Below are 14,694 nucleotides of genomic sequence, written 5' to 3' on the forward strand. Positions count from 1 at the left end.
TCTGACTTTAATCTCAGAATTCTAGAAAAGAAGAAAAAAAGATGTGCCCACTTCCCCCCCCCAGTGGCCCTAATCCTCCATAAATTTTGCTTACCGCGCGCTGTTTGTGTTACTTATTTGTGTTGCTGTTGCTTAAACAATCTCCCACTGTCAGACCACTCTGTTAAGGCTGTTGGCAAAAAAATAAAATTTTGAGTGACATACCCTGCCCGGCTGAACGATCTCATGGTGCCCAGTGAGGCTGTACTGAATCTGCATCAGCTTCTGAAAGTTATCCTGCAAAAACAAACCACCAAACACCTCAAGTGGCTTTCCATCACTGCAAAAACGTTGAAAGGCTTTAAAAGGAATCAGGTGTTACCCCTTGCTTCATGATGTCATTCGCATGGTTGGCCACCTCCTTCACGATACTGAGGGCGGCTGCATGGACATCAAAGATAAAGCATCAATGTTAAAGTGCCTAGCACAAAGGTGGAAACAGGAAGCAGTGAGGGATGTCCTTTATCTAACCTTGTGTGTCTTTGTAATCTTCAGAGTCCTCTGGAAGGTTCTTCAGGTAATCTAGGGAATAAAAACAGGGGGTCAGATTACAGACCTTCAGCTCATCAAAGATAGACAACCATAGCTTTATTTTGTTGTGAAGAACTTTTCTTCTTCTTTTTTCTAGACTCTAGCTTCATTTTTGGTTTAGTTTAGACTTAAAGTCCCAGAACATCCATGAAAGAAAAATAGTTTTGTACTTTTTGTCTGAAACATTTTTTTTCCTCTTTGATATCAGAAGGATTTAGCTCAGTGTGCTGACAGCTTCTTATTTTCCTCAAAGTAATAAAGTAAATAATTGTAACTTTGTTCTGCAGAAAACAGGCTCTCCTTCGATCATTGTATTTGTCCACTGGGTGGCAGTGCACTCCCAAAACACCAGGACAGTTAAAACCTGACTTTACTCCAGCTTTCATTCTCGTGCCGCCAATAAAAAGATTCAATAAAGTTTTGACCTGCAGCGTGTTGGAGCAGTGAATACGCCTCTCTGAGTTTGTACCTGTGAGCAACAGCTGGTACTGAGGGATCCTCTGCACTGGTTTCAGCAGGTAGTGTTTCAGAGCCAAGCTGGCACACCTTGGGCTCATCTGAGACAAAACAAGAGCCGAGTCACTCTAAATGCTGCTGCAAAACCCAAACAGATGCACAGACACAGCAAATCCCAATTATCCCACAGGTATGAGAGGTTTTAGATATTATCTAAAGACCTTTATTATTATGGCTATGATGGTGCAGAGGCTTCTGATAATGTTTTTGTTTTCATTTAAATTCTTCACTTAAGTCCTGGCTGGAAAAAAGTTTGGATCTCTACCTCAAACTCTCGGACAATGGCTGCAAACGCGGGGTTCTTCCTGCACTGCTCGTCCAGCAGAGCCACGTTGTTGTCAAACTGGCGGATGTAGGTGGAGTACATCTTCAGGTAAGGACCTTTCTGTACGAAAATGTCCGACAGCCTCTGATGGTCGCTCCTGTAACCAGATGGACATAAAGTTTCCTGAAGTCAATGAAATAGCTCTGATATATTAAAGCAGAAAAAAGAACTTCAGTTGGAAATCGTCATGGGGAAAAACATCCAACTACAGAGAAGCAATCGTGTTGCATTTAATTTAACGTGTCCAAGTACTTTACTCGGCAGGAGTAAAATCAAGGGGCACTTCACTGACTCTCATGTTTAACAGTTTTTATGACACATGAATTGTGATAAATATAAAAAACTGTAACTCTAAATAAGCAACTAAAAGTCAGGATGTGTCAGCCTCTGTTGTTACTAGTCTAACTTGCCTGGAAGTTCAGTGTTAAATTCCTGGAATATTCATATTATAACAGTTTAATTCAATTTTGGCCATTCTGGTTATCTTTCCTACATGTTCAGAGCGCTGTCTTAAGATGTAGAAACACAAAGATACAACAGAAACCTTCAGGACTTAATCTAACGTCTGAATTTTAACCAGACAGAGTGCAGCTGCTGGACCAAAACTAGGAAAGTAGAGTATCACGTGTCATTATGAGTATTTCTGCACTATATTTATTTTAGGATAAGTTTTAAAATGCTCATATTTTGAGTCTATAGCTGTTGTCAAACAGGCACAGCAGCCCTGAACTTTTCTCAGTGGATGTTTCCGGAGCGAGCTGAATGTGAGAAGGCCAGTGTCTGACTCAGCAGGACTGGACATTAAACAGTCTCATAGCGCCCGAGAACAAAGAGTGTGTGAGGCAACACTGCCTAATCCAGTGTGCCGACTTTAGTGTGTCTAAAGAACGCTTTCCTTTTGTGAGAAAGGGCAGCTGTTGACAATAACCTTACTTAATTCTTCAAAGATTGTCCCAACTTCATGTGTAAAAAGATCAGAGAGGATCAGCTCTTTGCTGTTAGGGTGACTCAGCTCCTGAAAAACCTCCCTGAGGAGCTCTGACTCAACAAATCACCTCTAAAAACTCCTGTCAAGTCACCCTTTACTTTATGATACATTATGAACATATAATAAGATGAATCTCACTAGTTTTTTTTCTAAGTAATAGTTCTGATGAGAAATGTATTTATTGGTCCTTTATCTTTCACAGTTCCACATTTAAAGTTTCAAATTGACCTCCAATAAAATTTATTGAGCATCTAAATCATAATGATGATTCAGTATGCTGGGAGTAGCTACTGGTCTCGAGATATAAGACTAGAGAGTCGAGGAAGTATTGCTTACAAACTCCACAGGACTTTAAACAACATTCTCAAAACGAGGGACTGGTGTTTCACTTCAGTTTATGGTATAATAATAAAGTGAAACTATGACAAAAAATAAAGGATCAATGAGCATGTTCTCCTCTGAGCTCATCGTTTTTTCCCGATGACTGTTATAAAGGCTTTTTTTGATATGCTGATTGCACCGTATTTGAATTACTGTGCAGAGGTGTGGGGCAATACTTACAAATGTTCACTATCATCAATCTTTATATTACAAAAAAGGGCCATAAGGATAATCCATAAAACTGGTTACAGAGATCATACAAATCCACTATTCTTAAAATCAAAAATTCTAAAATTCACAGATCTGGTTCATTTTCTCACTGCACAAATTATATATAAAGCAATAAATAACCTGCTTCCTGACAATATTCTAAAAATGTTTTCTAAAAGGGAACGGGGATACAATTTGAGGGGGGAATTAAATTTAAAACATCCTCGTATCCGTACAACATTAAAAAGTTTTTGCATCTCTGTGTGTGGAGTGAAGCTGCGGAACAGACTAAGTAAAGATATAAAGCAATGTCCGAGCATGGCGCAGTTTAAAAAGCGGTTTAAGGAGATGGTTTTTACAGGGTACAGGGAAGAGGTAGAGATTTGATAGGGTGTTCTTGTCTAATATTTTCATGTGTGTGCGGGCGCACGGGTATGTTGGTATGGGTATATATATATTTGTAGGTTGTGTATCCTTTGAGGTGTTAATGGGGTTATTGAAAATGTGTATATGTGCGTATGTGTATATATGTATGTATGGATAGATAGAAACATATATGTATATATATATATATATATATATATATATATATATATATATATATATATATATATATATATATATATAAAAATACACATGACATATAATGTAATTGCAAGGAGGTATTTCTGTAGTCTATTGATTACTAGATAGTGGAAAAGGGGTGGGATTAAATAAGCTTATGCTTCTTCCTGCTCCTTTTTGAACATGAAAGTTATTTGTAGTTGTGGTTGCTCGTTTTCTTTTTGTTTTGCTTTGTTTATTTGTCTCTTTTAATTCTATGTTGTTGTACTTTTTTAACATGTTCAAAATAAAGATTCAATCAATCAATCAATATAACTTATTTTAATACTGTATTAATGCAGTAGGTGTCTGATTAAGGCATAACTTTGCTTCTTTACCAACTAATAAAGAGCATGTTGTTTGTGTTTTTTTCTTAGTTTCATCTAATTTGATTTAAAATAAGGCTTGTTATGCCTTTGTAGTTTACAATAAAATAAAGAAGGAACACAGGCTGTATACAAAAGATGGGCATCGCTAATCTGCATTCTTTCTAATGGCCACCAGGTGGCGACTCCTGTGGTAGTATTTATGATTATGATCTGTTAGCTATGTTCATGGGCTCAATCGCTACAGTTTCTTACTGACTAAAACATAATCACTTTTTTATGACCCACTCGAGTAAAAAAAGGACAATAAAGTAAGGTGTGCTCTCATGAGCCAATGGGAGTGCAGCGTTCTTTGGTTTCTCATATGCAGATGCGTCAGATGCACTCATGACACCAGGTTTCAGAAAGCTAAAGCGATGACGACTAAATAAAGCTCGAGACTTGACAAACTAAAGCTTTATTTCAACGTTTGTGTTGAATCTAGTAAAGCCCACCGCTTAGCTGATGCAAGTGTACAACACCGTTACTTTTTATGATGCCATTGACTCTTGCTTGTGATGTCCCTGCGTTGGTGTGCAATTTAGCACACCAAAACATTTGATTTGAAAAATGATGCCAGAAGAAGATGATGAAGAAGAAGTGGCAGGAAATTAAATGGAGGTAACTACAGCTCTGAACAGGCCAATCACAGTCATTGTGGACTGCATTAATGTGACAAGTAGTTACAGTTACATTTAGTGTATGTCAGGATGGATTTGTGGATACAATGTAACTGCTGCTTTCATCTTCCATCTTTTCCATCTCCATAAAAGGAACCTTATGTTCCACTTTTAAAGCTTTATAAGGTGTAGTTCAGCTACAAAGATGCTTTCTGTGCTGTGATAGTGAGAAAGAAAACTGTGTGTTTGTGTTACCAGTGTGCCACTCTCTCCTCCAGCTCTCTCAGCAGGTCTTTGTTGAGCTGGTACAGCTGAGGCAGGTAGTACAGGATCTGACAGAGGATCCGCTCATCTACCACCGGCTTCCCATTCTGACGGGTTGCCTTGGCAACGGCATCCCGAAAATCCTGGAGAGAGACGCATGGGTTAATTCTGACAAAGCTTTGCACACACACAGACACAGCTGGGCAGGCTGGAAGTGACACATGACGACAAACTTTACTACAACTGATCAGGAGCACCTCATAAACTGCCCGCTCCTCCACCCTACCCATCCACACCTCTGCACATATTTTATGACACACACACATCCACCCCCACCCACACACATGGAGCTGAGTCAGCACTTTGACTTTGTCCAGCATGCCAACACACACATCCACCTGGAAGGAAGTAGGGAGGTGACAAGGAATCCCGACGTCCTGGATAACTTGCGCTCTCTCACTCACAAATATATCCACTGCTTGGCATTACAGACGATAAGCAAAGTTTGTACAACAATTAGAAAAACACAATATTACAATCGTAGCTGTCGTGTGTTTGTTTAGCTCGTGGCCCATTTATCTTATTGCCTTTGTAAAACCATATATCCCTCTTTATCTGGGACTGAATGGCATTTTCATTCCTTGTCCCACACCTCGACTCCTTATTTGGGAAAGCGCTTTTTTTAAAGTCTCATTTTTACCCAAAATATATAAAGGGAAAGCTTTTTATTCTAGACAGAAGACGGTTAGCCAGTCTAATGCCATACTCATCAGCGAGAGTTGCTAAAAAAATCATAAGCTCTTCATATTTTGTTGAATATAACAAAAACAACCACAAAGAAATGAAGCAGCAGTATATTCTGAGAAATATGTCTGTTTAGCTGCACCACAGCGTCACCTTTAAGAGAAATACATTATGACTGTCCAGATGCTCGGAAAGAGAAACTCACCACGCAACACACAATAAAATATAATCTCAGAACAAATATAACGCACACGTATTTGCTGTTATCTGCCACAACTACAGATAAACAAAATGTTCACCACCACAAACATGCATTTATTTGTTAGATATTTATGTATTAAGCTTCTATTTGTATTATATTTATATCTTGTGCTGTTTTGTTTGGTGTTTTTACCTTAATGGGTCATTTTGTTCTGCCATACTGTATTGATTTTATTGCGCTATTCTGCTTTATTTATACTGTGTTTAATGTGACAAATAAAGCTTATCTTAGCTCCATCCATCTATTTTATTCTGCTTATCCAATTCACGTTTGCATGGAGGGTAGAGCCTATCTCACCTGTCACAGGGCAAAAGGTCAATTATAGTCTATTTAGTATCACCAATGAACCTGACCTCATCTGTGCTTTTGGACTCTGGCAGGAAGCCGGAGCACCTGGAGAGAACTCCTTGCTGTGAGGCAACAGTGCTAACCACTTAACCACCGTGCCGCCCCCTATCTTAGCTCATCTTAACTAATTAGCATGTGTACCCAGAATGGACATTGTGTGGATATACAGCCAATTTACAACCAAATAATCACATGAAAATTAATTAGTGGCTTTAATCTCTATCGTAGCCTCTCCTTTCACTCTTCAACTAAATTCAGATGTGAAGGGACAGTTTTCTTTTAAAAGCCATGAGTGGCTGACCAGATGTATCCCAGAAAACAACAGCCGTGAGACTTTAGTGCTTCCATGCATTCATTTTGAAACTTTTAATAAGTGATCCCTTCATTTTGGTGTTTAGGTGATAATTAAGGAGAGCAGAATCTAACATTAAATCAACCATGACCCCTAAATCCCTAAAAATATGAGCGCGGTATTTCATTACAGGACAATATAAAGCGCCTCAAACATTCAGGCCTGTAACATTTCTTTAGTTGGCCTGCTCTCGCCAACACTCCAAAATATTGTCAGGGATGACTCAGTTGACTTGAACGTCACTTTGTGCCCACATGTCTCTGTAAAGCAGCACCTCTGTGGGCTTTGACCCACTGAACTCTTGGATGAGCATTCATCTTTTCTAATGAAGGTTTTTGCACTGAAGCCCTGCTATAACCTCCTTTCTTTGACTGTTTTATGCCGAAACAGTCTGATCACATGACCTCAATGATATTCCAAGTCAATGTTTTAAAAGGTGTAACTTTTCTTTTAACTTTACATCCATCAACCACACTCTTCCAGCCTTTTAGGACCCCTAAAACAATTCATCTTTCTTCCCCACTGTCCTTCCTCAGGTGAAGGATAATAGTCTGATCACCGTTTTCATTTACTGTTCCAGCAGTTTGGTAGAAACTCACAATCTAAAACATTAAAAAAACAAAACAAAACGTGAATGTGCAGCTCTTTTGACACAATAACATAATTAACAAAATCAATCTTTCAGCACATCTCAAAGCATGGCTGGATGTTAAATGCTTCATTGTTCTGTGTCTCTTTCTGGAAGTCTCTGCATCTGCTGTTTCTCAACACATTATTCAGGTTTTCCTTTTAATTTGTCTCATCTGTTATTCAAAAAAAAAAGGGTTTGCATATGATCTCCATTATGTTACTCGCTAAACTTTTACCTAATGTACAGATTAGACAGATAATGAACCTCTCTGAACCTAACTCAAAAAGCTAGAAAGAGGTTAAACACTTAAACTAAAGCCTTATTATCGCACATATAAAACACCTACATATGTTGTTATTCTATATTTTAAAGCGGTTCCTAGCAGGACATGAGGATCTAAGAAATGGGGAATGAAAATCTCTGGTCCTACAGGTAAATTGACAACCTGCAGTTAAAACAAAGACAGAGGTCGACTGTGGAGAAACAAAAAAGAAAAGAATTAAAAAATTAAACAACTGGATGAACATACCACAAATATGCAGTACACTCATGAGCCCACGCACCTACCTGCACACACACACACACACACACACACACACACACACTGAGGATTATCTGAGGCATGTGCGTGTCTGGAGGTCGCCTCTGTGGCCTGAGGAAGCAGCTGCTGCGCGCCCGGCCTGGCCGCGGAGAGGGAAGAATGCGATCTGACCTCCTTTCTTGGACAGAGGTCTGCACCTCGCCCTCCCCCGTCAGCCACAGGGCGGCGTTTTCTACTAATCCCATGGCAGTTTCACTAAAGCCACGTCTGAGGCGGAAAGACAGGTGGGCCCTCGGCGTGGGTCATCTGAACCCGCTCACCTGGGATTCCCCCTGGGAACAACGCCTGCTGCAGTCTGTCCTTGGACTAAACTTAAACAAAGGCACAGCTTTCCTGTCTAAAAGTCTGAGCTGAAAGTCGAACAATCGATAAATCAGCTGACAGAAAATTAATAAGCAACACTCAATGAGCCAAACTAAGGTCAAACACAGTAATAAATCATTTTATTACTGCCCTCATGAGTGCCTATGAGTGGACTGGTGTGAGGTGAGTGGGTAAATCTGTATTAAGTCATAACATCTGCCTGGTTCTTCACTCTCTTTTTTAACAGGGTTGTAATACACTGGCAACAACACCAGGAAGAGGGCAGAGTCGCAGGCAGCCAGCTCTGGTGAGCAAAGCAAATATTGTGTTGGTGTGGCTGCTAGTTTTCCATGAGCTGTGCACTGGTGCACAGTGATAAGCGCCACAGTTGAGGTTATTTGCGCCTGATGTTGTCCCTCAGAAGCCCCCAGAGGTTGCAGTACGATGGCTGCACTCCTGGGCTGAATCACCATCTTCAGTACAGTACAGTAAGGACTAACCCAGGTTGTAGCTAGAAACCGAACTCCGGATTTCACTGCTGTTTTGAAGTTTTGATTCTTGTAGTTTGTGTTTTTGGATTCGGTTTGGATTTTTTTAAATGTCACTCTCCTCTTTGTTTTCCTTCTCATCGGTTCCTGATTGTCTCCATTTTCACTCAGTATTTGTTTTTTTGGTTGATTGTTCTCTTCCTGTTTTACTTAGGTAGTTGGTTTTCTTTCAAGTCTTGTTTTTGCTTTTACTTCCTCTTTTGTGACCATCTGTTGCGCCCTCATTGGTTAATTACTTTCACCTGCCTCTCACTCCCTTCCTGTTAGTATAAATAATCCCGCCTTCCTTTTGTTGAAATGCCTTTTTGTCTCATCTTCTTTGGATTTTGTTGGACTTTTGTGTTTCATTTTGAACTTTTCATCAGCCACAACAAAAGGCTCGTCTTTTGTTGAATATTCAGCTTGAGGTTTCCATCCTTTTCTTCCTCTCCACATCAAACCTGACACTCATCACGTGTGATGATCCTCCTCCACATGGAAGATTTCTCTTTCTATCAATGCTTTATAGTTCAAATCAGTAATAGTCAGCAGATTTGTTAGCAGCATAACTGCAGTTAATTGCAAAATTTAAAAAAAAAATCACTGGGCCATCACACACAAATGTCTGCAGGCCAACTCTCCAAAATATGTCAAACAGACTAAATGAGCCACCAGGCAAACTCCACAGCCCACAGCTCATTCTTTTTCTTGTGCCTACACTCTTCTCTCAGTGCATCTCTGTAATGGATCTGATCAAAGCACCTCCTCCCCCACCTTGTGGACATGCATTTATCTGCCCACCACGGCCCCCCAGAAAACCAGAAACACTCCGTTGCAGCAACTTTAAAAGCCTCAGCTGTAGATTGTAACTGCATTAATCAACTCAGCCAGGGCACTCGAGCAAAGACAACTGCAGTCAAGGGCCCATTAATTCAAATCCATCCTAGGGAAAAGGCTTTGATCACCACTCAAGACAGTTACAGCACAGTGCCAGCACCAAAACATACAGTGCTGCTTATTATGCTGGGCACTCTCTTAGTGGCTGCTAAATTAAGTCATGGAAATCCTCCTTTAATAAAAGTCTTGACTGAACAAGACACTTACTATGTGCAGAAGCTTCAGGACATCCACAAACCTGATAAAAAAGAGAAACACGTCCGTTAGACAGCCACGGATTACAGTACAGATGCTACCTCGTGACTGAAGCACTTACACTTTCTCCGAGCTCATGATCTCCCGGGCAATGTGCACCACCTTCTTCCTCTTCATCTCGTCCTCTTGCTAAAGTTTCACAAAAAAAGACAAAACACAGACGGTCAGGACGGTGCCAGGGAGACGCCGGCGCCAAAACAGTTTAAAGTTAACTCACAGGTTCGCTGCAAATCACCATGATCACCGGTGCTGGTGTTTAAAGACCATTAAGGTTCTTTCAAACAACATAAAGCAGGTACCTTTCCCTCCTCTCTGCCTGTCTCCTCTCCCCATCTCTCTCCAACAGTGTGCTGTTGAATGGGAAAGGGGGAGGGTGGATTCTCTTTGACTTAATTTGGACGCTGGCCTTGGCCCCTGCTTGACCGAAATGGCCGACCGGTCCTATCGGAGCCTGTATTTGTGATACCCGGGCGCTCTGAGAGCCATCAGACACAGGTGCTGACAGTATTGACTCTTTCAGCCATTGAGGGAGCTATTCCTGAACCTGTAGCCCTTCTGTGTTTGCTCAACATCCCCCACTTTCAACACACAAACACACCCACTTCTGAAAAGCTTTTAAAGGCAACAAACACACTCGGCAGGATGCATGTGAGCACATAGCCTCCAGCTGCTGCGGTGACAGTTGAGTCACCGGGAGAGATACGAGTCGTCCGTTGTGACCTGTAAATGATCTGCCAGCTTCACATGCTGACATCATATTTTAAGAGCGCTTGGAGATGTTTTTCCATAGATGTTTCCCTGGAAATATGCTCACTTCAGCCCTTGTAATAATTCTGTAGCACTTTCCACTAAGTGTGAATAAAAACAGCCACTTTAAGACTATGGTTTCCAATTAGTGTGGTTGGGAATGAGACTAACAATAACATTTCTCTGTTTTTCTTGTTTTAACCTCTTCAAGTGTCTAAAAACTACAAATAGTGGAGTCTTAGTAATCTTGCTATGGGTGATAGTCCCCATTAATGTGACTATTGTGGCTCGGACAACAGACTGTATATAAAAGAGGGATGGAGCCTCTAGGTCTAAAGAGGAATTAGTAGAAGTAGCTTCTGAATGAGCATGTCCCCTCTCAGAAATCGTTCAAGTGGACATGAAGCACTACATGTATAAAGGCTAATTTTCACCATGGAGCCTTGCTCTAAATTACTGTTTATAGCTTATAGTTTATGCTAGCTAACTAATAACAGAACTGGTAACACAGTAGAAAACCACAACAATAAAGCTAAAAAGCAGTCTAAGGCGGCCACTTTTTTGCTGCCATAAAATTAACATAAAAGTCATTTTATGCAACAATGACTTTTATGGTAATAAGAAGCATATACTGTCCACTGCCACTCTCTGTCTTTTTAGCAATAAGGGATTTTTTTTTTGGCTAGCTGCACTGAAACAGAAAAATCCACCTGTTACTCTTAATGTTCACTTTTGTAAAGCACTTTATGAATGAGGACTCTGTCCTGTCTTTCTCCCCTCACTCCCAACTGGTTTTGGCAGATGCCAGCCCCTGCCTGAGCCTGGTTCTGCTGGAGGTTTCCTACTGTTAAAAGAGAGTTTTTCCTTCCTACTGTTGCCAGGTGTTTGCTCATGGGGGGGGGGAGGGGTCGTCTGATTGACCAAAGCTTGTTGCTTTGGTCAATAAGTCCAGACTGTGGACCTCTGTGGACAGACCAAGCAGAAGTCCACGGAAGAGATCAGCATTATTTTATGCATAAAATGGTCTATCTCCTCCAAAGCACATCCGAACAGTTACAACATGCGCATCACAGAACAAACAGTTTCTTAGCGAAGCACGATCGGGAATCTTGATATTCATCATGATGTCCACAGGGAAACCAGACTGATGTATTCAACATAGGACCCCCCCCCCCCCCCCAAAAAAAACAACAACAAAAAAACAAAACAAAAAAAAACAAACCCCCCGAAGAAGAGATGCCACACTTGTTGGAAACATTATCTCACTGAGTAGATAAAGTCATAATAGAATTGAGGAAAAATGAAGCCCAACTGTAAGTGAAGGAGAAAATAATCTCCAAGTTACAGTGCAGATTGTGGATTGTATTTTTTTTGTAACGTGAAGATGTTTTTTTGGTTTCTCAATACATATAGTGACTCATGTCCACTTTAAAGTGCTAATAGGTGATTTTGTGCAGTCACATCTTTTATATATAGTCTATAAGTCACGGTAGCTTCACCCTCTCCTTGAATAACAAGGAGTCAGATGTCAATGTTTGATTGAAAGTAAACAAGGAAATCATCCACTTGAATCAGACATTTTTCTAACTGCATTAGGACTGCATTCATTATATTTCATTATAGACATGGTCAGCTAGAGACCACCAGCCGAGTAGTGATTCCTGTTATACTTCCCTGAAAATCTACTCCAAGTCCTCCTCCTGGGGTGCAGTCATAGCTGGTGCACTGTAATGTAAGTTCTCCAGACGAGTCCACGTGGTCATGAAAACAAGCAGGCACACAGACGCTCACCCTCTAATGATGACATTTATGTTACTCGGAGGCGAAAGTATAAACGAGGCTTTAACCTATACTTAACTCCTGAGTGGACAATTGTGTTTTCCTATCACATTCATATTCATTTGGGTCAACAGATTTAAAAAATGATTAATCTTTGAGTTAATGATTAATCCTGATCTCAATATTGTGATTTCGACATAACCAAGCTATAGTTTGAAGACATTAAAATGGGACCTCTTACACTACTTTCAAACTCCATATTTCTTTCTTGGATTTCGTTGGAGATTTCAACACAGAAATTATTATATATTATTATAATATAAAGAATATATATTATTCTTTATAGTTTTTTAAAGGTGAACTATTTCATTTCCTGGAATCTACTACAGTAGCTTTGCATGACTAATATTTTAAAATCATCCTCCTTTCTCTATTACTGAGCTGTGACACAGTTCTTAAGTTCTGAAACAAGCTTTTCAGCCCCTCCCCCTTTACCCCACATTTCTTTTGATTGGCTACTCCTCATAAATATGACCAGATTAGGCATATCCACTCTCTTTAACGTCATACAGAAGCAAGAGAAAGAAAAAAAATGGCTGAAAATAAGTGTTTAGAGCCTTTCGTAGCTGCAAAGACACTCTGCTGGAAGAATTTGAGAACCAAGATGTTTGACTGGATGTTCATTATAATAATTACACTCGTGAAACCATGAGGCATGATGGTAAGTAAATATAATAAATGTTTATGGATTTATCAGAGTAACATGCATGGAAATGATCAGTCATCAGGTACTGGGAGAAGTTTCAGTTTAAATTCAACCCTAATTACTTTATTGCTCACATTGAGTCATTTTATTTGGCTAAATTCCCCTGATGTTACAGACGGAGTTTCATTATAGTACCTGTCTGTCTGCCTCATCCAAGTGCTCCTTGCTTGAGGTGGAGCTGTTGTCCTCGTCATCTGAGCTGTGGATCTCCTCCTCCTCAGAGTGGACGTCCTGGATGAGGCAGCCGCTGTTCGCCCAAACACAGACAGACAGAGATTAATTTAGCCTTTCTTAACAGGGAATGTTTAAATCTGTGAAAGGGAAGCAGGGCTATAGAGTGGTGTGTGTGTTCAGAAAAACCCTCCTTGGATAAATAAAGATTAAGGAAGCCTTGTGCAATAAGGGGGCCTAGACAAATTTAACACACATATTTACTCATAGAAGTATGTGAGTCAAGAACGACACTTCTTCAGAGGTTTGGTATAATGGAAAATATTGATGAATACAATTAGACAATATTTTGGGTAGTCATGCAGACAGCAGTTAGGTAGGAATTGAAAATCCCCAGAGCTCAATGAGGGGACACCAAAAAAATGTGTCCACAAAAAAAAAAAGAATAAAACAACCAACTACTAGGTCTGGAGGTCTGCTCCAGGTCAAAGACCTTCACAGACACACTAATACACCACAATAAACCCCACTGCACTTTGATCATTTTAATACTGTTAATTTATTTTATTTACAGTTAACGTAATATAAGAAAACAACTGCATAATTTTTCCATATTTGCATATTAACAGATTATGGTATAAAATGCATCAGTAGTTTTAACAATCATCAGTGCCACTTGTTTGCTATGTTGGTTGTTTGGATGCACAAATATTCAGCATCATAAAGAAAGGCCCAGTGTCTGATAAGGAGGTAACTGAAGCTCCTTTCCTTATATCCAGTAAAAGAGCTGGTTGAGTTCTTCCTTTAGAGAACTCAACAGCTCTTGGAAAACTGCACAAATCTGCCTCCATGTGTTGTAAGATGTGGCTGCACTGGCGCATAAGATTTGGTAACAAGGATAACAGAGCTAATGAAATATTGTCTCATTACAACAAGTGTGATATTACTGTGTGGGAGAAGTAAATAAGACAGCCACCCACATGGGCAATGGACCAAACCACTGGGAGCTATGTGAGTGACTAGTGTTTTTTTTAATTGATTATTTACCAAAAATATGCATTGCTGGTAAAAATTGGAGGCTTTTTCAGTTGACTTTCTTAGACTTTAAATGTAATTCAAATGAAAAAAAAGAGGTGGAGCAGGTGGTGGGAGACACATGGTCATATAGTAAGGAGTTTTACACCCCTTACTAGGAATTTTTTTATGCAAATCCAATCTTGCACAGGCAAACGCTCGTCTGCAAGCAACAGAGAAACAAAGCTGACAGCCAACTGTTGCACAATCCCAAAATCAGACTAGTTCATAGTCGATACAGCATAGTATTGTGATATTTTATCGATACATGGACACCAAATCTGAATATTTTATTAAAAAATGAAAATACTCTGGGAATACTATGAACATAGAGCCAATCTCCTGCACCACCATCCTGAGATAACCCTGAGCCACAAAAACATACATAACTGGAA

The 14,694-nt window shown here is 40.0% G+C and overlaps 1 protein-coding gene across 1 annotated transcript in view; it reads right to left on the reverse strand.

The window, feature by feature from the left end:
* The window catches only part of fgd6 (FYVE, RhoGEF and PH domain containing 6), a 31,282-nt gene that overhangs the window by 5,334 nt on the left and 11,254 nt on the right, over positions 1-14,694 (reverse strand). Inside the window, exons 3-11 of the mRNA XM_085138613.1 lie at positions 13,190-13,301; positions 9,824-9,891; positions 9,715-9,745; positions 4,834-4,985; positions 1,352-1,508; positions 1,040-1,127; positions 511-561; positions 362-420; positions 205-276 (exon numbers count right to left, since the gene is read on the reverse strand). Of these exons, the coding sequence (XP_084994739.1) occupies positions 205-276; positions 362-420; positions 511-561; positions 1,040-1,127; positions 1,352-1,508; positions 4,834-4,985; positions 9,715-9,745; positions 9,824-9,891; positions 13,190-13,301 (790 nt within the window). The remainder of the gene's footprint in view (positions 1-204; positions 277-361; positions 421-510; positions 562-1,039; positions 1,128-1,351; positions 1,509-4,833; positions 4,986-9,714; positions 9,746-9,823; positions 9,892-13,189; positions 13,302-14,694) is intronic.

Source organism: Neolamprologus multifasciatus, chromosome 17 (genome assembly GCF_963576455.1).
Source record: "Neolamprologus multifasciatus chromosome 17, fNeoMul1.2, whole genome shotgun sequence".
Lineage (NCBI taxonomy): Eukaryota > Metazoa > Chordata > Actinopteri > Cichliformes > Cichlidae > Neolamprologus > Neolamprologus multifasciatus.